Source organism: Portunus trituberculatus, chromosome 19 (assembly GCF_017591435.1).
Source record: "Portunus trituberculatus isolate SZX2019 chromosome 19, ASM1759143v1, whole genome shotgun sequence".
In the NCBI taxonomy this organism is placed as follows: Eukaryota; Metazoa; Arthropoda; class Malacostraca; order Decapoda; family Portunidae; genus Portunus; species Portunus trituberculatus.
Genome location: NC_059273.1, coordinates 8,280,001 through 8,302,825, shown reverse-complemented (window position 1 = coordinate 8,302,825; position 22,825 = coordinate 8,280,001). Strand labels below are relative to the sequence as shown.

At 39.8% G+C, this 22,825-nt stretch overlaps 1 protein-coding gene and 1 long non-coding RNA gene across 7 annotated transcripts in view; one reads left to right on the top strand and one right to left on the bottom strand.

Annotated features, from left to right (window-relative positions):
- Positions 1–19,757, top strand: part of LOC123506307 — a 336,845-nt gene extending 317,088 nt beyond the window's left edge. For 2 of the 5 annotated variants that reach the window (XM_045258272.1, XM_045258275.1), the window contains 20 exons: positions 1,510–1,586; positions 2,321–2,428; positions 3,763–3,855; positions 4,377–4,488; positions 4,594–4,775; positions 4,985–5,199; positions 5,327–5,588; positions 5,700–5,848; positions 6,026–6,192; positions 6,579–6,695; positions 6,836–6,996; positions 7,168–7,288; positions 7,571–7,707; positions 7,857–8,015; positions 8,370–8,713; positions 14,719–14,847; positions 15,154–15,445; positions 16,634–16,846; positions 17,179–17,337; positions 18,401–19,757. In XM_045258272.1, coding sequence (XP_045114207.1) covers positions 1,510–1,586; positions 2,321–2,428; positions 3,763–3,855; positions 4,377–4,488; positions 4,594–4,775; positions 4,985–5,199; positions 5,327–5,588; positions 5,700–5,848; positions 6,026–6,192; positions 6,579–6,695; positions 6,836–6,996; positions 7,168–7,288; positions 7,571–7,707; positions 7,857–8,015; positions 8,370–8,713; positions 14,719–14,847; positions 15,154–15,445; positions 16,634–16,846; positions 17,179–17,337; positions 18,401–18,494 — 3,291 coding nt within the window. In that variant the 3' untranslated portion in view covers positions 18,495–19,757. Of the gene's footprint in view, positions 1–1,509; positions 1,587–2,320; positions 2,429–3,762; positions 3,856–4,376; positions 4,489–4,593; positions 4,776–4,984; positions 5,200–5,326; positions 5,589–5,699; positions 5,849–6,025; positions 6,193–6,578; positions 6,696–6,835; positions 6,997–7,167; positions 7,289–7,570; positions 7,708–7,856; positions 8,016–8,369; positions 8,714–14,718; positions 14,848–15,153; positions 15,446–16,633; positions 16,847–17,178; positions 17,403–18,400 lie in introns of those variants that run through there. The other 3 variants (XR_006675400.1, XM_045258273.1, XM_045258274.1) reach the window with 3 other exon arrangements.
- LOC123506308 overlaps positions 16,246–22,825 on the bottom strand; it is an 11,569-nt gene continuing 4,989 nt past the window's right edge. Inside the window, exons 2-7 of one of the 2 annotated variants that reach the window (XR_006675402.1) lie at positions 22,230–22,379; positions 21,163–21,204; positions 19,891–20,091; positions 17,755–17,828; positions 17,306–17,365; positions 16,246–16,805 (exon numbers count right to left, since the gene is read on the bottom strand). This is a non-coding gene — a long non-coding RNA (uncharacterized LOC123506308). The remainder of the gene's footprint in view (positions 16,806–17,305; positions 17,366–17,754; positions 17,829–19,890; positions 20,092–21,162; positions 21,205–22,229; positions 22,380–22,825) is intronic. The other variant, XR_006675401.1, reaches the window with a different exon arrangement.

Sequence of the window (22,825 nt, the reverse complement as noted above, 5' to 3'; positions counted from 1 at the left end):
GGAGATACGAATTGTTCATTATAAAAGCCATTTCAACATAATGACTTGTAATTAGACTATTTTGATACCAACATTTTTTTAATACGCTCGCACCTTCTCGTAATAGTTTAAAAGGGTATCTATTATTATTATTATTATTATTATTATTATTATTATCGTTGTTGTTGTTGTAGTAGTAGTAGTAGTAGTATTGTTTATCTATATATCTACCGGTTCATCTGTCTTATCTATCCATCATTTGTTTGTCTCTCCACCAATCTTTACTCAGATTTCGTCTCTGTGTTCATGGGTATTCTATTTCATGTATTTGTCTATTCTATCTTTCTGTTTCACAATCTAATCTAACCTAACCATTTTTTTTATTTCTTTCATTTTTTCCCATCGTCTCTTACGTTATTACACTGCTGCTGTTACTGCTTCTTCTTCTTCTTCTTCTTCATCTTCATCTTCTTCATCTTCTTTTTCATCTTTTTCTTCTTCTTCTTCCTTTTTCTTCTTCTTCCTTTTTTCTTCTTCTTCCTTTTTCTTCTTCTTTCTTTTCTTCTTCTTTTCCTTTTCTTCTTCTTTTTCTTCTTCTTCTTCCTTTTTCTTCTTCTTCTTCTTCTTCTTCTTCTTCTTCTTCTTCTTCTTCTTCTTCTTCTTCTTCTTCTTCTTCTTCTTCTTCTTCTTCTTCTTCTACTACTACTACTACTACTACTACTACTACTACTACTACTACTACTACTCAGTTCGTTCTCCTTCCTTTCCCTCCTCTTCTTTTTCTTCTTCTTCCTCTTAAAAATTGACTAGAAAAGTAAAAGTAAAAGCGGAAACAGAATGAAAAGAAAAGGATAATGAGAGAGAGAGAGAGAGAGAGAGAGAGAGAGAGAGAGAGAGAGAGAGAGAGAGAGAGAGAGAGAGAGAGAGAGAGAGAGAGAGATCCTCCTCCTCCTCCTCCTTCCTCTGCCTAGTTTCACTTCCTTCCCGTTTTGTGGATTGGGCATAAACAAAAACGGAGTGAGAGTGTGTATCAACTTACAGAAAATAGATAGTAGAGTTCAAGGCAGGTGTGTGTGTGTGTGTGTGTGTGTGTGTGTGTGTGTGTGTGTGTGTGTGTGTGTGTGTGTGTGTGTGTGTGTGATAGACAGATGAGATTGTTTGTATGTATGAAATAGTAGTAATATTATTATCACCACCACTACTGTTACCACCACCACCACTACTGCAGCTACTACTACTACTACTACTACTACTACTACTACTACCCTACTACTACTACTACTACTACTACTACTACTACTACTACTACTACTACTACTACTACTACTGCTACCACTACTACCACCACCACCACTACTACTACTGCTTGCTGTTGCTGTTGCTACTACCTACTACCACCACCACCACCACCACTACTACTACTGTATTACTACCACTACTACTACTACTACTACTACTACTACTACTACTACTACTACCACTACTACTACCACCCCCACTAATACTAACGTTATTCTTCTTCTTCCTCAGCTGCAGCGCATCAAGCTGGGCGCCAGGAATGCCTCCAAGACTACTAAGGGCATTAAGACCGCCCGGGGCTCTGACAGGTGAGAGAGTAGCATATTAGAGTAGAAAATAACACGTATCTAAGTTATTCCGCCCGGGAGCCTTGCCTTGTAGCTTGCGAAGAGGTAATGAGAGCGCCAGGTTACGAAGAGAATGTTTTTAAGGCTTGTATTTATTTGCTTTTTTGTCTATTACTTGTGAATAAATCCTTATCCCCTTTAGTACTGGGACTCATTTTTATCTTGAGTTTTGTGTTGTGATTAGATTATTTTATTGACAATAGGTAGGATCTGTAGAGATCAGAAGATTATATTTGCTAGTCTTCATTATTTTCATGTCCATTTAAACTTCTAAAGCAGTATAAAATCACCATGTAGTAAGTAAAATGAATATGAAAACGTGTCATGGTACTGAAGAGGTTAATTTCTCTCTCTCTCTCTCTCTCTCCAATATGTAACCTAAGAAACATCAACATCTATGTATATAGGAACAGTGGAAAGGACAAGGAAAATGCATGATAACTACAAGAATGAATACATCAAATTGAATGTTTAAGACGTAAGATAAGGTGGTCTCACTTTTGGGACTACACTCATAAACGTATGAGATAAAAAAAAAGAGTCCACTTTACAATGGCTTTTCTTCATCATTTTATATATCGGAATACTATATTATTCACCTCTTTACTTTATTTTAAGAACCAGAATATGTATGCAAGTATTTTATGTCCCGTGAAGTGGATTAGTCATGAAGCAGCACGTATTTCGTCCTTCAGCTGTGTGGAAGGTGGTGGAGAGGACGGCCTGCCACGTTCCCACTCCCACGATGATCTGTACCACTCCCCAGGCAGAGATGGACATGCCCCCTCCCCTCAACAAAGCCGGTAAGCTGCACAGGACTTTGGTCTAGTCATATTATCCAGGAGATGTATCGATGTCTTAAATTGACTGTTTTGTTAAGGTGTTTCAATTGATTCATGTGTCTCATTATTATATTTTTTTTCTTATTGGTTGATGTATTGATATTTCACCGTGAGTATATTTGTTGAAGGCTGCCTGTGATTTTGCTCTGTTGAATATTGGGTGTTTATAGATTGTGCTCCCTTACTATTTCATTGCTTGCTCTCTCACTTGGTCCTTGTCAGAAGCTCATGACACGACTACATGTTGTGGTCACATACTTTACTTCACGTTTATGATTTTATTTATTTTTTTTCACGTACAAGGTTTTTTATTGGCTTGTGATGCTTTGGAAAGTGAACACCACGTCAGAAACAGTCTTTCGAACAGTTTTCCTTCCTTTCTTTCTTGTAGGCGTTTACATTAGTAGGGCGTTGTGGTTCCTGTGGGAGTTGTGGTGTCTATAGATCAAGTGTCACGGACGTGCAATGAGGGCGCGCCATGCCGGTAGTTACTTAATGACGCATCACGGCTAAACCAATCACGGACGTCTTATTATAGGACGTCTAATGAGAGCCCGCCATTCTGGGAGTTTATTAATTAGTATTGCATTTGTTTCTCTTGAGAGGGGGTGAACCACGTGAATTCCTATAATTTTCTAAGCTGGTTTGCTTTCATCATGGACGCTCAGTGTTGTAACTGTGATTTCATGCTTTATGAGTTTTATCACCGCTGCACCAGACTTGTTCGACTTGTGTGTGCATCACAGGTTGATTTTGCTTCCCAAAATTGTGAGTAATACCAGATACCAGACATAGGTGTGATTTCTTTGAAGGGGGCAGCTGTGGTAAGCGTTGATGTGTTATTGTTGAGAAACATTGTCAATGCTGTAGGAAGAGAGTCCAGCCTTGGTTATGAAGTTGGGTTTTGTTAGTGGCTCACTTTGGTTTTCGCTAAATGTAGCGGATACAGCCACAGATGTAGAGAATTGTTGGCAAATATTTTGCCAAAAAGGGGCATATTTTTACCACAATTTTGCTAGAAGTTGCATTTTCTCCTGAAGGCTTTAAGAAATTGCCCGGTGTTTTATTTCCTTTATAGCTTTTCCCACCTGAAAACCTCCTTGAAGGTCCCCAAGCTTGCTGTTCTTGAGGAGGGGATTAGTGATAACAGAGGAAGGACTTGTAAATATTTACCATATTTGGGCATGATGGACACACACACACACACACACACACACACACACACACACACACACACACACACACACACACACACACACACTGAAGGAAAATTAATCCATATGACTCATTTACAGCTCGAGGCATCAGAACCAGGACGAGATGCGGCGAACAGAAAACACACTCAAAATCTGGATTATGGAGGCGAAGGAGATTCCTAGCAAGAAAAAGTTAGTGGTCTTCAAGTAATACCTATCAGAATTAATATTTTGTCATAGTTGCTTTAATGGTTGGTATTCTGTAGTATTTTGTCAGTGTTGCAAGGTTGTCCAACATCGCTTTGTTTTTTGGTTAGCTCAGGTTTAGATTGATTCAGTTCATTAATTTCACAGCTGATCCCTTTAGTGTGTGAATCATGATTTTAAAAAGTAGGCCAGAAATAGATGGTCTTTGTCGAGTTGCTAGTAGACTATGGTTATAGCTGTAATCCAGTGTTTTATAGAGATAACATCCAAAAGTAATTTGCCTAAATCTTACCGTACCTGTATTATGGATGAATAGATGAAAGCACTAGTCTGTTAGTCTTGTCACTGGTGTTTTTCATTACATAATCCATCCATAATTTTCTGTACCAGTATTTGTTATCAGGTAAAATGAACTTACTAGTGGTATTGTTCATACCAATATTACTATGATTGAGTGCCATGAAGAGCAAACCATGGGTGGTGTGTCTCATAGTGATTCATTGCAGGTACTTTTGTCACCTGATAGTGGACCTACAGCCCAGCCACCGCACATGTTCCAAGCCCATGACCAACATGTGCTTCTGGGGAGAATACTTTGAGCTAGACCTGAGTCCTGAGGTGTGTCCACTTGCATATTATTTTAGTATTACCATAACTATTTTCAGGCAAATTTTGTGTGTGTTTATATTTGAAGTCTTGGCTCATACAAGTATCTTTATGCAGATCACTAGCATTGTTATTGAGCTCAAGAGGGAAGGCGACAAGAAGTCAAACAAGAAGATAGGCTCTGTAGAGATTGACCTGAAACCGTCCAGCCCGGGCCGAGCCACCCAGGAGGAGCAGTGGTACCCTGTGAAGGTGGAAAAGCAGGACAAGACCACTCCAGCCCTCAGGATAAGACACAGGTCAGATTTCACTCTGGAGCATCATTGGAAACATACTTTGTCCATGAAATGTGAATATTATAAGACAACATTGTTCTCATAACCATGCTTATTCTTTTGGCCCATTGTGGACATTACTTGTACTATATATACATAAGGGAATGGTGTACAACTTTTGCCCATCCATAACACTGCCTGTGTGTGGCTAACATCGCAATGTCTTTGAACAGGTTCCAGTCGCTGGACATCCTCCCTCTGTCCCAGTATGGATCCCTTCTTCAGTACCTGAAGGAGAATGCCACCCCGCTCTGTCAGCTGCTGGAGCCAGTGTTGCCCGTGAAAGCCAAAGAAGACATTGCCACTATACTAATCAACATTCTGCAGGCTGAGAACTGTGCCATTGCCTTCCTTGTTGATCTTGTTTACACAGACATCAAGACCAATGGTGGGTTGTTAAGCAAGGTGGTTCATGAAGTGCAGACCACATGGCTGTGTCTGTTTTTGTGTTTTTCTGCACACAATGCATTTCTTGTCATTTCTCAATAGTAATTCATTGATCTGTTATCTGACAGCGGAGAACGAGCACCTGCTCTTCCGGGGGAATAGTGTAGCCACCAAGGCGATAGAAGCCTACATGAAGCTGGTGGGTGAGCAGTACCTGCACGACACCCTGAAGGACCCCATCCTGGCCCTCATCACCAGTGCTGAGGACCTGGAGGTGGATCCCCTCAAGATCACCAACGTGCAGTTCCTGAAGGAGCACCACAACTCCCTCAGGGAGAAAGTGACTGCTGTTTGGGAAAAGATCTTGCAATCTAGTCGGAACTTCCCTGTGTACGTGATGCGTTGTTGTTGTTCAGATCTACATTGTACTTTGAACAACTCTTACCTTTTTTGTTGTGTACATGTTAAATATAAATGTATAAATTAGTGTTGTTTCCTCAGGGAGCTGCGTGAGGTGTTCCATAAGCTGCGGGAGCAACTCTCCCGCCAGGAGAAGTGTGAGCTGACCGACAACTTGATCTCTTCATGTGTGTTTCTGCGCTTTTTCTGTCCAGCTGTCTTGTCGCCATATCTCTTCAACATGGCTACAGGTAAGGGATGTTTGCTAATGGATGTGCATATCAAATGAAATGAAAAAACTAATTCATCATACACCTATATGTTTATGCATCCTTATACAGTAGCAGTTTCAAATAGTGAACTGAGTTTTATAGCTGCACACTGCTGTGTCTCTGGCTCGACTCAATCTGTTGTTATGTCTCCCTCAGCGTACCCTGACGACCGGGCCAGCAGGAATCTCACATTGGTGGCCAAGACACTTCAGACACTTGCCAACTTCACTCTGTTCCAAGGAAAGGAGAAGTTCATGGAATTCCTCAATGAGTTCATCAGTAAGGAGCAGGAACGGTGCAGAGCGTTCCTCAGAGCCATATCTGTAAGCATTTCTGGAGCCACAAAAGACAGTTGTATTGTTGTATTGTATTCCTTAGTTTTTTCTTTAATTATTAGAGGTTTTATTTAGATAGGGATGTTTTTCCAGGAGAGTAATTTCACATATTCAGTGATTTGGTTCTATTTGAATATAACTTTACTGCTATGTCTGGTAAAGTCAGTTTGGTCATGTGGTGGGTGTTTGGCTTTCAGATTACATATATTGAAACAATCATTGATGCACATTATAAAGTTTTTGCTTACAGTTTTCTATAGACCTGGTGGAAATTTACCTCTGAAATATCAAGTAGAGCAAAGGATTTATGTTGTGAAAGATTTAGGTGCATAGTGTTTGCTTCCCATGAGTCATAGTAATGTGTGGCCCCTCAGAGTCCCCCATCACCAGAGGACAGTATCCTGGAGTTTGATGGAAAGATTGATCGGGGCAAGTACCTGGCCCTGCTCCACTTACACCTGGTGGATGTCCTTGCTGAGATGAACACTCAGGTTAGATACTCATAAACTACTTTTTCTTCTTTGGAAATACTATGAGCATCACATTTTCATTGTTATGGGACTGTGAACTGCATAAATGGCAAAATATCACCAGTGTTGAGGAAGAAATTTATGACTATCATCTCTTACAGGGTTATCAGAGTGAGGCCAGCAAAGTAATGGCACTGGTGGAGGACATCAGTGCCTTGCTAGGTGGCAATCACACTGTGCGTCGGCCCTCCAGTGGTCCCATCCTCCATGGCAGCCCAGCTCTTGTCCCGCCTCAGATAACTGCCAGTAACAACAACTTCACGTAAGTCTCAGGCAGAGGTGCATCAAACTGTTGTTATTTTTGGCATTTGTACTCCTTCCATTCTCTGTCTGTCTGCTGCAACCATCACAACACTTCCTGCTCTGCTTGACCATCCAATTCTCCAATAGTGTCATCTACCAGCGTTCATTGAGTTGTGTGTTTCCCTGACAGGCGGGAGGAGTCTACAGACGGCATAGAGGAGACAGGCACAGGCTTAGGAATGCCGCCTCCCTCCAACAGGTCCCAATCCTTCCCTCGCTCAGTCACTCCCATCTACCCTCACCACCACATGGTAGGACAGAGATCAGTGTTGAATGACTGTTGCACAAAAAAAGGGGATGTCAATAACTGAAAGTGAATGGGTTTGTAACAAAGCAAGATTCTTCATTAGAAATAATTTTTTTTGTTATTGATTATTCTTATTATATACTATTGTTGGTTGTGACAATTTTGTCTTCACTTTGTTCATTTGATGCTTCACAAAATGTTTATACCAGATATTTATTGTTTTTGAATGTGACATTTCTCCAACTATGCTTACATTATTGTTACCAGTGGAAATGTTTACCTGCAGGTCACCAATAGCCCAAGACAACCATTCCATCACCATGTGAGGTCAACGGCTGGTGACCTTGGCACCAGTGAGGAGCACGTCCTCATTACAGCCTTTGACCCCTCCTCAAGACCTCAGATCTCCATGATCCCCTCCGAGTGAGTGTTTCATCACTACTCATGTCTCTTTGTACACCAACTAAACTATTCCATGATGGAAACAGCTGATGGCAAGGGAAAGAATCACAGCTTTCTGATTAGTCCCTTTTTGCTGCATTATCATGAAGTAATGCTTTCCTTGGTTTCAGGGAAGCCAACAACAACAATCCACCATCAGTGGAAATGCGGGTCAACAACAGCAACAGTTACTACATGGGCGAGGTGCCTCCACCGCCCCTCCACCAGGTTCACCACCAGCCCCAGCGGGCGCTGCTGCACAACACCGCACAGACGCGGCAACACCTCAGGTGGGTTCCTGTGTGGCAGCATCTTGCTTATTCAATGAAATTAATCTTTTACATCTGATCATATAAAAGAATGATGAATAATATTGTCATAGGCACCTCTTTTAATTAGATCTTTTAATTGTTCAACATTTAACTGTGAGTCTATATCAATATATTTTATATCTGATTGACAGTCCTGATGTCTGCGAAAAAAATAGTCTTGATAGTAAAAAATGTATATCAATAGTTTTCTCTACTTTGAAATGTTACACAGTATGGTTTATTGACTCCTTAAAGGAAAGACGATAATGAAGACAGGATTTGCCTTCATTAAAACAAGCAGGCCCATTATTGTTCTTGTTGTGTCCCTTGCAGAGGTCCACCCTCAAGAAACCTCTCTGTGGGAGAAGTTCAAAGTTCTGCTGACAGAAGAGTATACGACAGAAATTGTTCAGAGTTTTTTAGATACATGGATGATGCTGCTCACAAGTTCATCGCTGCATGCAAGGATGGAGAGAACAACATCCAGGGTTCCCAGACCTCCATTTCCCAGCTTTCCAATATTGCCTCATCAGGGTATCAGAGCTTTGCCTACTCTCAGTCATCTTCTCCTGTAGACTCCCTCCTCCACACTGACAACTCCAGCCTCCTCTCAAGGGAGAATGGAAACCCAGGTCTGCCAGTGGGGATTAGACAGGTTCACCATGACTCACCTCTAGGTATGTTATTTATTCCTAAAGTATTATTTTGAGTTGAAGCTTTTTTGAGTGAACACTTTGTTATTGAGTCAGCCGATATGGTTGATGCCACAGCCAGCCCCAAGATTGCATGTCTCCCTCTTGCTGTCATGGATAACAATTAAGTGGTGGACAGAGGGGACATAGAGGCTCTTATTTTGTGTGTGTGTGTGTGCGTGTGCGTGCGTGCGTCTGTCTGTCTGTCTGTCTGTGTGTCTGTCTGTCTCAGGTGTTCAAAACTATCCATCCAACATTACAGTAGGTTTATGCTGGAGGAGCTTATGCTAATTTATGCCGTTGCTATAATGTGTGTGTTGAATGGCTTCTGCACACACACACACACACACACACACACACACACACACACACACACACACACACACACACACACACACACACACACACACACACACACACACACACACACACACACACACACACACACACAGTGGAGAAGTGGAATGCATTGAATAATGAAGTTGTTACGGTACATAATGTGCATAACTTTAAGGAAAAATTGGATAAATGGATACATGGAAATAGGACACTATGAGCCCTGCTCGAACACTGTACAATACAACTAAGTAAACACACGCACACCGTAGTGTAGTGGTTAGCACGCTCGACTCACAATCGATAGGCCCGGGTTTGAGTCCCAGCGCGGCGAGGCAAATGGGCAAGCCTCTTAATGTGTGGCCCCTGTTCACCTAGCAGTAAATAGGTACGGGATGTAACTCGAGGGGTTGTGGCCTCACTTTCCCGGTGTGTGGAGTGTGTTGTGGTCTCAGTCCTACCCGAAGATCGGTCTATGAGCTCTGAGCTCGCTCCATAATGGGGAAGACTGGCTGGGTGACCAGCTGGCGACCGAGATGAAGGTGAACACACACACACACACACACACACACACACACACACACACACACACACACACACACACACACACACACACACACACACATTTATTTGGATTTAAAAAAGGCGTTTGACAAAGTGCCACACGCAAGATTACTGTGGAAGTTAGAGGAGAAGGGTGGCTTAAAAGGAAGCACATTGAGATGTATAGAAAATTATTTGAGGGGGAGAGAAATAAGGACAGTAGTTGAAGATATGAAGTCCAAGTGGAGAGCAGTAGAAAGTGGGGTGCCACAGGGGTCAGTATTGGCACCAATACTTTTCCTCATTTATATTAACGACATGCCAGAAGGAGTGAACAGCTACATAAATTTGTTTGTGGATGATACGAAACTGTGCAGAGTTATAAAGCAAAAGGAGGATTGTGAAATACTGCAAAAAGACCTAAATAAGATCTGGGAATGGAGTAAGAAGTGGGAAATGGAATTCAATGTGAACAAAAGCCATGTCATGGAAATGGGAAAGAGTGAAAGACGACCTGTGGGAATCTATAAGATGGGAGATGGAGTAGAACTGGAGAAAGTCAAAAGGAAAAGGACTTAGGAGTGACGATGGAAGAAAACAATCAACCAGTAAGCCATATTGATAGAATTTTTAGAGAAACATATAATTTGCTAAGGAATATTGGAGTAGCATTTCACTACATGGACAAAGAAATGATGAAGAAATTGATAAATACTATAATAAGACCCAGATTGGAATATGCAGGAGTAGTGTGGACCCCTCATAAAAGAAACACATAAGGAAATTGGAGAGGCTACAAAAAATGGCTACAAGAATGGTCCCAGAACTTGAAGGGATGACATATGAGGAGAGACTAAAGGCTATGGATCTACCAACCTTGGAACAAAGAAGGAGAGAGGAGACCTGATACAAGTCTATAAATTGATCAACGGAATGGACCAAGTGGATAATGAGAAACTGATCCTGAGAGAAGAATATGACATCCGAAGCACAAGATTGCATAGTACAAAGCTGAGAAAGGGAAGATGTCTGAGATATATTAAAAAATATAGTTTACCGCAGAGATGTATTAAGACGTGGAACAGTTTAGATGAAGAAGTAGTGTCTGCAACGAGTGTGCACACTTTTAAAGTAAGATTGGATAAGTGTAGATATGGAGATGGGGCCACATGAGTATAAAGCCCAGGCCCTGTAAAACTACAACTAGGTAAATACACACACACACACAAGAGAAGTATAACTTATTTTTGGAAATATACAAAACAGGAGTAAGGGAATATGTCCCAAAATATAGACCTAAAGAAGAAGGAAAGAAAGATTGGTTTAATGCAAGATGTGCTAGGGCAAAGGAGAAACAAGATGGAGCATGGAAAAGGTGAAGAAACAGAAATCCAGAAAATAAGGAAAACTTCAAAACAGCAAGAAATGAATATGCTAAGGTGAGAAAGGAAGAAGAAAGGAACTATGAAAAGGACATTGTCAAAAAATGTAAGGAACAACCAAAATTGTTCTACAGATTCATAAATGGAAAAATAGGACAAAAAGAAACAATAGAAAGGTTAAAAGGAGAGAACGGAATGGTGGAAGACCCAAAAGTATGGCAGAATTGTTAAATAGTAAATTTCATGAGGTCTTTACTAAGGAATCCAAATTTGAAAGACCACAGGGTAATAGAGACTGTCCATATGAAAGAGATTAAAGTAACCAAGCTTGAAATAAAAAGTTGATGACGGAATTAGATGAGGAAAAGGCAATGGGACGGATGAAGTCTCAGGCAGAATACTGAAAGAATGTAGGGAAGAACTAGCAAGTCCTATATACAACATCATAAAATGCTCAATAGAAAATGGAACAGTACCAGTAGAATGGAAAAGAGCTGAGGTGGTTCCCATATATAAGAGTGGAAGGAAGGAAGAACCTTTAAATTACAGACCGGTATCACTAACTAGTGTAATATGCAAGATGTGTGAAAGAGTAATAAAGAAGCAATGGATTGAGTTTCTTGAAGACAACAAATTATTATCAAATAGCCAATTTGGTTTTAGAAAAGGTCGGTCATGTGTAACAAATTTATTGAGTTTCTACTCTAGAATAGTTGATAAAGTACAAGAGAGAGAGGATGGATTGACTGTATTTATTTAGATTTAAAAAGGCGTTTGATAAAGTGCCACATGAAGATTACTATGGAAGTTAGAGGAGAAGGGTGGCTTAAAAGGAAGCACATTGAGATGGATGACAAAATTACTTGAGGGTGGCTTAAAAGGGGGAGAGAAATAAGGATGATAGTTAAAGATATGAAGTCCAAGTGGAGAGCAGTAGAAAGCGGAGTGCCACAGGGTCAGTATTGGCACCAATACTTTTCCTCATTTATATTAACGACATGCCAGAAGGAGTGAACAGCTACATAAATCTGTTTGCAGATGATACGAAACTGTGCAGAGTTATAAAGCAAAAGAGGATTGTGAAATACTGCAAGAAGACCTAAATAAGATCTGGGAATGGAGTAAAAATTGGGAAATGGAATTCAATGTGAACAAAAGCCATGTCATGGAAATGGGAAAGAGTGAAAGACGACCAGTGGGAATCTATAAGATGGGAGATGGAGTAGAACTGAAGAAAGTTAAAAAGGAAAAGGACTTAGGAGTGACGATGGAAGAAAACAATCAACCGGTAAGCCATATTGATAGAATTTTTAGAGAAACATATAATTTGCTAAGGAATATTGGAGTAGCATTTCACTACATGGACAAAGAAATGATGAAGAAATTGATAATTACTATAATAAGACCCAGATTGGAATATGCAGGAGTAGTGTCGACCCCTCATAAAAAGAAACACATAAGGAAGTTGGAGAGACTACAAAAAATGGCTACAAGAATGGTTCCCGAACTTGAAGGGAGGACATATGAGGAGAGACTAAAGGCTATGGATCTACCACAAAAAATGGCTACAAGAATGGTTCCCGAACTTGAAGGGAGGACATATGAGGAGAGACTAAAGGCTATGGATCTACCAACCCTGGAACAAAGAAGGGAGAGAGGAGATCTGATACAAGTTTATAAATTGATCAACGGAATGGACCAAGTGGATAATGAGAAACTGATCCGAATATGACATTCGAAGCACAAGATCGCAGAGTAAAAAGTTGAGAAAAGGAAGATGTCTGAGAGATGTTAAAAAATATAGTTTCCTGCAAAGATGTATTGAGACGTGGAACAGTTTAAAGGAAGAAGTAGTGTCTGCAATGAGTGGGCAGACTTTTAAAGTAAGATTGGATAAGGGTAGATATGGAGACGGCACCACAGGAGCATAAAGCCCAGGCCCTGTAAGACTACTACAACTTGGTAAAAACAAAACAAAACAAAACAAAACAAAACACACACACACACATTATTGATATATTCTTTTCTCCAATACTCTTCTTACAGATCATTATTAATAGGATACATAACCCTTCACTATATTTCAGTGTGTCGACAGTATTCCTGTTAGTACTTCCCTATTTTCTGCAGGGTTCTGTAGGGTTATAGTGTTGATTCTATTAGTACTGGATTTTGGGTACTTCATTTTTTTTTTTTTTGTCATAGTTTGTAAATTTTAATTGATAGCTTTGCTGAGTCTCAATATCAGTGCCCTTCGAGAGTTTTCAGAACTAGTGGTTGTCGCCAGGTGGAAGTACAGTGTCCCCCCCCTTCGCTTTCACAGGGTAATAATAGAAAACATACCTGCAGTGTCATTCTATAAACCCAGTGATGCAATAAGACGTTATGATATATTTTTCTATATAACTCCTAACTAGTAACAAAGGCAAAATTAAATCCTATTCTCGAACAAATGTATATAAGTTGATTTTCTCGTGAACTGGCATTAAGGTTTATTTGGTCATCTCCACGTTTCCAAAAGAGTACACCCTTGATTGGAAGTGTATTAATCCAGTCAACAGTAAACATGAAGACAACATATATGTCACTTAAAAGTCCAAACCACACAGATCAACTTGCTTGTTAATGGAAACAACAATTCTGATAAGACTACGCAACTTGGTATCCTGGCGAGAGAGTTGCTGTCTAACCCAGCCTAGGCTGTCCACCTGTTTAACTTAACAAACACATTGTTGGACATATAGTTCATTCCTGCAGTAATGTCCATGCCACTATGCTATGAGGAGGAGGAAAGCTTCACATGTTTCTCTCTCCTCACGCTACAGCTATGCAGTGATGTGCTTATTCTTTGCTCAATTGTTTTGCCGCTTCTTGATCTTTATGAAAATGATGCCAAAATTCCCACAAAAATATGAACTTATATACATATACATATATAGTATAGTCAAAGTTTTTATCTTTTTCATTGTCCAAATCAACAGATTTTAGACTTGTAATACTATTACAAGATTATCACAAAAACATTTGTTTTGACCAGCTTCTCCCAATATTATCCATACAGGATATTTAAAAATAGATACAGAATGTAAACAGTAACATGATAATTAATGTTCTTTGCATCTGTATGCACTTGGGATTTATTACAATAATAATTTGGCTAATGTCAGTAAAGGACATGTAGCAGTGATGCGATGACATCTGGTGGATTAATTCTGAAAGCTTCCCGTTGTCATTGATAAGAAACTATGTTGGTATTCTTCAGCTGTTTGGTCATGCCTTAAAGACATCCAGCATCTCGCAGTACTTAGATTGAATCAAAATTGCCAAGATACCACAGCTATATGAGTATTGACTGCTTGGCCACTGCCTCCCGACACTCAGCATTACCACCTGAATTAGTCCAGAATTCTAGTGCATTGTTTACAATAAAAACTAACTTATAAATTACCTCTGTACATATTATATCAAGATATATTTATAGTCATTGTAATTGTGTGTTTGTGAAGACTTACTTATAATTAGATTTGAACTTACTTATAATTAGATTAGTATACTATGTATGTGATTAAAGTGGATGTGAACTGGAGCCTAGATAGTTGTGAATATATGACTCAGTTCACTAGACAACCTTTCATGTCTCTTCATGGTCGGTACATATACATACTAATTTTCATGACACAACTTTGTCTTCTTAATATGCTTGCATGTGTGCTTGTGTGCCACCCACAGCCTCACCTCTGCACCAGCAAACTTCCAAGTATCGGGCAGTGGGCATGCACCCAGCCTATCTGGGACATGCAGGTCATGCCTCCCTCCATGGCACCCCCAGACATGCCCCAAGAGTCCCTCACCCCAAAGGTACATGTCATCCCATATCATTCATGGCTTTGCACTCTAAAGAAGTAATGTACTCTAGAATAAGATGTGAGTTACAGAAATTACATTTCACTTCAGTCATGTTTATAGTTTTTACAGTATATTTAAGTATTTTCATGTAAAGTTTTCAATGTGAAGTTTGTATTTGTGCATATCTTTCTGCAACATTCAGGCAACAAAGTTAAGAATCATGTGTCCCTATCACTGCTGTATTTGATATCAAAACATTAATTATGGTAGCAATTTGCTGGGCACTCATCATCCGTTTTGGTGATTTGTGTTGTGTAGAGAGTCCAAACAGCAGCCTGAGCTCCTCTCAGAGTGTTGAGGATTTGTCCTCGATGCGCCGAGGACGCACCCGACAGCGCCGCTCGGCTTCCTCCTCCTCAGACTCCTCCCCAGACTCTCATCCTCCTTCCCATTCAAACTCTCACTTTCGACGTGCACCAGCCCATACTCCTCGCACCAACCCCCATTGTTCTCCCCGCTTGGTGCCATCTCCAGCCCTCAGGCATGAACTTAGGTCTGCTAAACAGCGCCATGACCGCAGTGTTAGTAGCAGGAGAGGGAGGAGTAACAGGTGAGTCTTTACCCTGTTTGCATCAGTATGTTCTTGTAGACAAAAGTATGTATGCTCATGTAGTGCACAAGTGCATGGGTGTCTGGTTTGCTATGGGGTGACAGATTTTGTGTATAATGCAGTGGTAAAGTGCATGTGTTTTAATTGAAAATGGGACCTCTTTAGTTTATTTATTATCATTGTTATCGATTTTGTCAAAAAATCTCAAAAGATTGATTACTTGTAATCAAAAGACATTGTCACAAAGAGTATTTTGTTTCCATGTTTTGTCCACCCTGGCTGATCAAAAATTTCTGTAAGTACAAAAAAGTTTGAAAAGGTATGGATGGAAAATATGTATGCAGGTAAACCTTATTTTGGTTGTAAATCTGCTTTATTTCTAATAATATAAGTGGGGTCCCATATTCCTCCACCAGCATCATCATGAAGATAGAGCTTGATCAAGGTGGACTGTGTGGAATATTCATGAACTGCTGCTGCTCTCTGAACCTCCTTTCCTTGCATATTGCCATAAATGAATGTGCATGAACAGACCTGACTTGTTACAATTAACCAAGGAGCAACAGCGAACTCACCCAAGAATAATTATAAGATACACATCACTACCATCAGTATAAAATAGTGGCTTATCTATTGGGAGGTCCTTCTGTCTTCAGGCAGCTTGGTGTACTGTATGTAGGTGGTTACTTTAGAAAGGTTGTGTTTTTATGTTAAGATAAGATGGCTTTATGTGGTCTATCTGGTATTAGGGAGGGTACTTTAGTATGTATGGTAAGGTGACTTTCATTCAGTGTGGTTACAAAGGTTTATCTGTATATTTAGTAAATCTTATTTGTACATTTCTTTTTACATGCTAAAAGAAAGATGCACCCTTCAGCTTCTATCTTGTACATTAATTATAATTAGTTTTAATGCTAAGTCAGGTTGAAGTCTATAAGCAGAAGCATAACTTCAAAAGCTGCTTGCATTTATTCTTTTCAGTGCAATAGTTTTCTCTTTACTGTTCTCATTCAGTGACAATTGGAGTATCTCTATTGTTGTTCTCATTCAGTGACAATTGGAGTATAATAGTTGGCACTTTGCCATATAAAAAGTTAAATAATAATAGCAGCAGCATGAAGGTAAGTCAAACATAAAAACAGAAATTTCTAACTACAGAAACATAAAAACAGAAATTTCTAACTTCAGGTCATCGGAGAGAGAGGACCTCCGAGGACCATCCCACTGCTGTGACGACTCTGAGGACGACCTAAATGTTGCTGTGGGATCACTGGGTGGCGCAGGGGCTGGGGGCTGGGTGCGGGAGGGCTGGCAGGAGCACCACCACTTACTGGCCCACAACCTGCCACCACAGCAACTCCTTGACCAACAGGAAGACCAAATGAGAGTCATAATTGAAAGGTAAAAACTGGGGGCCTGTGTAACAAAAAAAACAAAACAAAAAAATGCAAAACACATAAGAGTGAGCCAAAAAATAATTTGCCTTTTTGATCATGGAAATAATTGAATTTTTATAGGCTTACTAGATAGAGGAAGAGGATTTATATATAATATAAATTGACTTAAGCTGTGATGCTGAGATTATATAGAGATGAAGTAGGCCATAGCCCTACATAGGATGATAGATGAAAGAAAGAAAATTAGAGATCATTAAATTTGACTTCAGTTGTAGCAAGAAGCAAGTTGTGAGTAAAGATGAAGACCCTTCATCAAACTTTTCCTTTCTTCACTAGGCTGATGTCAATGGAACAAGAGTTTCGTCATGAGCAGGAAATGATGAGGCGAGAGATGCACTACAAGGATGCCAGAATTGATGCTCAGGAAAAGAAAATTGCTGCACTAGATTCAGCAAACACCCACCTCATCCGCACCATTGCCTCCCTCAACTCAAGGTGAGGGAGGGAGTGCAGCATACCACCCCTGCAAGGGAATAAGGAGTTTGTTAATTAGAAATGTAGTGAGTGTATTTTTCTTAATAAAATTATTTATAAACAGTTCATTTCTAGCATGACAATAGAGATATAAAGATTATGAAGACCTAGAAGTATTGTAGAAAACAAGGGAAAAAGAGGTAAAACTTGCAGTGTGAAGAGGCCACTGTCTGAATAAATCATGGACCGAATGATTGATATCAAATTAGATGTCTGCAAAAATCAATACTTCAAGAGTTTGAAAAGTTAGAAATTTAAAAGCTGACTTTCAGTTGTATGGGAGGATGGAGTTGGGTTGAAGTAAAGAAAGAGTATCAGAAACTAGCAGCTCTGAGTGATGCTGGAAAGAGCATGCAGACTTGATACAAATACGCATACCATGCTGTATTGTAAAGTTGTTAGGTGCCACCACCATCAAATTTTCCATGGTTCATACATATTGCTGCAGCAGCCTGTTGGAAAATACAAAATGTTAGTTACAAATATTTGGGATAAGCTTGCTCATTTCCCAGTGAACTGGTCAATGTTGATGTGTAAATACTAATTGTGTAAATGTATTACTAGCTCTTCCTAGTCTGTATACTGGTATTTCACAAATTCACTTGATCTAGATACAAAAATAAAAAATAAAAAATAATACACTTGACTAAAAACAAAACACAAGGAAGGTACTGATCATGTGGAGGGGTGCATGTGGTACCCATGTTTAGAAAAATAAAACTAAATATTTCATTAGAGACCCATCAGCTTAACCTTAATTGAATTAATTTAGTGATGGGGATGATGGTGGAAATAGGTGCAGTAGTTATTTTTCATATAGGCATTGCCTGCCATGTGTAGACCAGGTGGCTTCTTGCAACCTCCCTTACTTTCTTGTGCTTTTATTGGACATGTCTGCGTGTACTTGTATGCAGTACTGTTGTTTGGCACCACTGAACAGCACACATTTATTCTTGAGTTGGAGGCATATCATAACTAGCATTATCAAATCAAGTAATTCCTTATTGCATTTCTCATTCTTCAGGCCTGGAGAGCTGAAGCCAGACTTAAGTGGTGACCTGCACAACGACTCCTGCAATGCATCTGACACCTCAGACTACAAGAGTTCCTCCTGCTGAGTGGTGCCCTCCTCCCTCCTAGCACTTAGTAGTCCTTGCATTTCCCAGTGAAACCAAGTAATAAAAGGTTGTATATATTATATACTAAGGTAATGTTACTCTAGTATACTTGCCAGTTATGATGTTATTAGAGACTTGTTCACAAATATCAAACACAAAAATGATACTAATTTGAATATACGTAATATAATAGAAATTTTTAGTGTTCAAATTACAGAGCACACACACTGTGTTTCTGTGCTGGGCATTTAAGTACAAGGTCATCATTCCCTGTCTTATGTCTGTCTTAATTCTCCTTGAATACTGAAACAACACATTTCTGTTCCCTTCCCCTGAACAAAAGTGACATCACACACATGATGTTTGACCTGGTAAGTCTCCCAGCAGTGGGATTTCAGCCAGCCAGCCACGGCTCAAAACAGTTTGGCTTACAAGTCACAATTCCTGTCCATGTACAATTTTTTCTTCAGTGTCACTCCACGACTCAAAACAGTCAAGCCAGGCCTGCATCATTCATTCCTCCTTGCTCTTTTGCAAGATTCTCATCTGACATTCCATTTATATTAAAAAATACTTGTCTGTAGGAAGACAAATTAAACTTTTGTCTTAATTTGCAGAAAGTATTGTTTTTCCTATGAAATTTCTAATGCCGGGAATGTGAGTTGTTCTGTTGATGCAATTTCCAGTATTCAGAATTTCAAATCTAATTCCATTTTTGTACCTTAAAATACAAACAATTTATTCTTTTTCATAGCAAGTAAATTTATGTATAATTTAACAAAGTTGTCATTTTTAGAGACAAACAAGAAGGCTTTATTCTGTACAGATAAGAGTTCTTTATTCTTTTGTATAGTGTGAGATATATGGACCTTGTATAGTTATGCTTTGTGTATACTGTAGTTGATGGTAGTACACACTGGAGAACACCAAAGATTAGGTTATAAAGTCCTGATTTTTGAAGCTCAACGTCAGTGCAGTGCGTCCGACACTATTTTATGTACATTAGAATGTAAATAAGTAAGTCCATACATAGAAAACAAAAAGACAGTGTAATTTTTCCCATATCTTGATAAGCTGAGGTTTTGATACAGTATATAAAATGTATTAGAGAATCTGTGTTTGTAAAACATGTTTATACATATTTAGAAAGCCAAAGGTTTAAACAAGGTTGTACATTATGATATCTACATAAATAAAGATGTGGATTATGCTGTTTGTACCAATTCTATAATAAATACACTTCTTAAATGAAGATTTATTGTGTGTGGAGTATTATATTCCAAGAGAGAGACAAGGAAAAAATGAAATAAACTAGCCAAGCAAACAAAAAAAAAACAATAAAAGGAAATAGAAATGTGAAAAATAAAAAAAATTTATAATGTTGATGTGATCTCACCTGAGATACTGATGATCAGTCTGGTGCTGACCTGACGACTGAGGCCGTGTAGAGTGGTAGGGCCTGCAGGGACAAGGGGTCATAGTGCTGTCCTGGTGACACTACATAAGGTACCACATGACTCCTCACAGGATTATCTTGACCTTGATGCTACAGGTGGGTCAGGATTTCTCATGAGGCAGGCCTTAGTATTGGCAGCTCCTGTAGGAGATGAAAAGAAAAAAATGGCAAAACAGACCAGACACCATCTTTCATGTTGCTAGTCCCTACATCCAACATTCTACATTCTTTCCAGGAACTTCATCACAGCTTTAATCATCCTTTCACTCAACTCTCCACACAGTCCCAGCAACACCACTACCCGTGCCCTTCCTGTCTTCACCCTGGCACTGTGCATTTCCCTCAGCACCACTTGTATTGGCTCATTCCAGTCTTTGGTATACTTCACATACCCTAGCATCACATGTTCCACCATCTCGTCCTCTCCCATGTCACACATCTGGCACACTTTGCTGTAGGACTCAGACCATCTGTAGCTCCTTGAATTCACATCCACACACTGTGCCCTAGCTCGAAAGAGAAGGTCAACACCCTGGCTGCCATCATACCACAGTTGGGCATCTCCTTAGCCATTCTTTACCACCTTCCACACCTCTTTCTGAGGGACTGAATCACGCTTCTCTCACACTTTCCCTTAGCATTCATTACCTTCCACTAAGTCACTTGCTGCTGCCTCACATATGCTGTCCAGGCATTCTGGTACTTAGTGAAGTAAACTGGGAAGAAATGAAAGACTGAACCAATCCAACATTAAACCACCTAGTCAACCACCCAAGTGTCAAGTCGACCATAACATTACATTAAAAATAATGGTGACCTTCTAATAATTAGAATATAGTTCTGTAGTTGCCATGTAGTAACAGTAATAGTAGAGTAAAGCAGAAGTAGTACAAGTATTATTGTTATTATTATTATTATTATTATTATAATATCATTGTTACTATCATTATTGGTAGTAGAAGTAGTAATAATAGTGGTAGAAGTAGTAATAATAGTGGTGGTAGAAGTAGTAGTAATAGTGGTAGTAGAAGTAGTAGTAATAGTGGTAGTAGTAGTAGTAGTAGTAGAAGTAGTAGTAATAGTGGTAGTAGAAGTAGTAGTAGTAAAGAAGGTGAAAGACAGGATAAGATGGCTAAAAGAAAGAGAGAGAGAGAGAGAGAGAGAGAGAGAGAGAGAGAGAGGGGGGATGGGGGATGGATTGTACTGTAGTACCTTTCCTGGCTCCAAATATGGATAGACACAACTTTCTCTCACCTATTAAAAAACATAAGGAGCTTGTCAGAGTAAATCTTCAATATAAAACATTTGTTATATATGCAGGTATACAAATATTGTCAGGAATTTATAGTAATTTCTACACAATAAGACACTACAACGTGCATTGCCTTCTAACAAATTCAACGGTGCTACTCTATGCAGGAGACAGACACACGCACAACTTGACAAGCAATCGTAAAGAAACAGTCTTAATCGAAGTTAGAACGAATGAATGAAAAATCATTTAGCGACCGGACTTCACTTTCTTTACTGAAACACTCAAGCAAACGCACGCCATGTCATCAGTGTTCAAAGGGGAAGTTACACACGACAGCCATTAACTTCGAACTCTTGACAACTCGCCACAGTGTTGAGTCGCACTTAACCCCCTTCAATGCTGGGATACATTTTTACCTTGAATTTGTGTATTGTAAGATTTCTTTGACATTAGGAAGGGTTTATGGAGGTCAGAAGATTAATGGCCAGTCTTCATTATTTTAATCCCCACAGGAGTTGCTGAAGCTGTATAAATTCACCAAATAGTAAGCAGAATTAATAAGAAAACGTGTCATGGTTCCTAGAAGGGTTGTTAAAAGGCCCATAATGTGAAACACTTAAGCGCAGCACTTTCACGGTTTTCAAAGGGCTCTAGTTGAAGTGACACGGGTTTTTAAGAATGTTTTTTGTAATTCTATTGACATTAACAAGTCTTCTGCATTATCAATAGGAAAAATACTTTTAAAACTCGGCTAATCGTCTCTGTAGTTTTGAAAATGGTCGCGATGAGAGAGGGAAGCGTTTCTGAATACGACACTTAACCCCTTCAGTACTGGGACGCATTTTTCACCAGAAATGATGGGTAAGATTAGACAGTTCTATTTACATTAGGAAGGATCTACTGAGGTCAGAAGATTAATAGCCAGTCTTCACTATTTTAATCCCCACATATGTCTCTGAAGCTGTAGAAAATCACCAACTATTATGCAGAAACGAGTCATGGTACTGAAGGGATTAAGACCTACCTCATCACGTCCCGGGAGTCAGTGTGCCGCGTGCCTTTGTGAGGGATGTGAGGATGCGCCGCGTGTTGGCACTAAACCCGCCTGTCTGCACCCCGGCACCGCGTAATTTTCAGTCTTTGTGGGACATGCGTGAATTTCCAATCTGAGCATCTGCTGGTGACGAATTATTTAGCGTGAGTGCCATTTATGTAAATTGTGCTCCACTAATGAGAGAGAGAGAGAGAGAGAGAGAGAGAGAGAGAGAGAGAGAGCATTTTACTTTTATCATCATTCCGGAGTAAATTTTCTTCCGATTCTCTTTCCTTCCTGTCTTTCACGACTCTCCATCTTCCCTCCCTTCACTGAGAGAAGTGAATGCTGAATCTACCTTAAGGCAACGGTCTTCGGGGAGGAGGAGGAGGAGGAGGAGGAGGAGGAGGAGAAGGAGGAGGAGGAGAAGGAGAAGGAGGAGAAGGAGGAAAAGGAGGAGGAGGAGGAGGAGAAGGAGGAGAAGGAAAAGGAGGAGGAGGGAGAAGAAGGAGAAGGAAAAGGAGGAGGAGGAGGAGAAGAAGGAGAAGGAAAAGGAGGAGGAGGAGGAGAAGAAGGAGAAGGAAAAG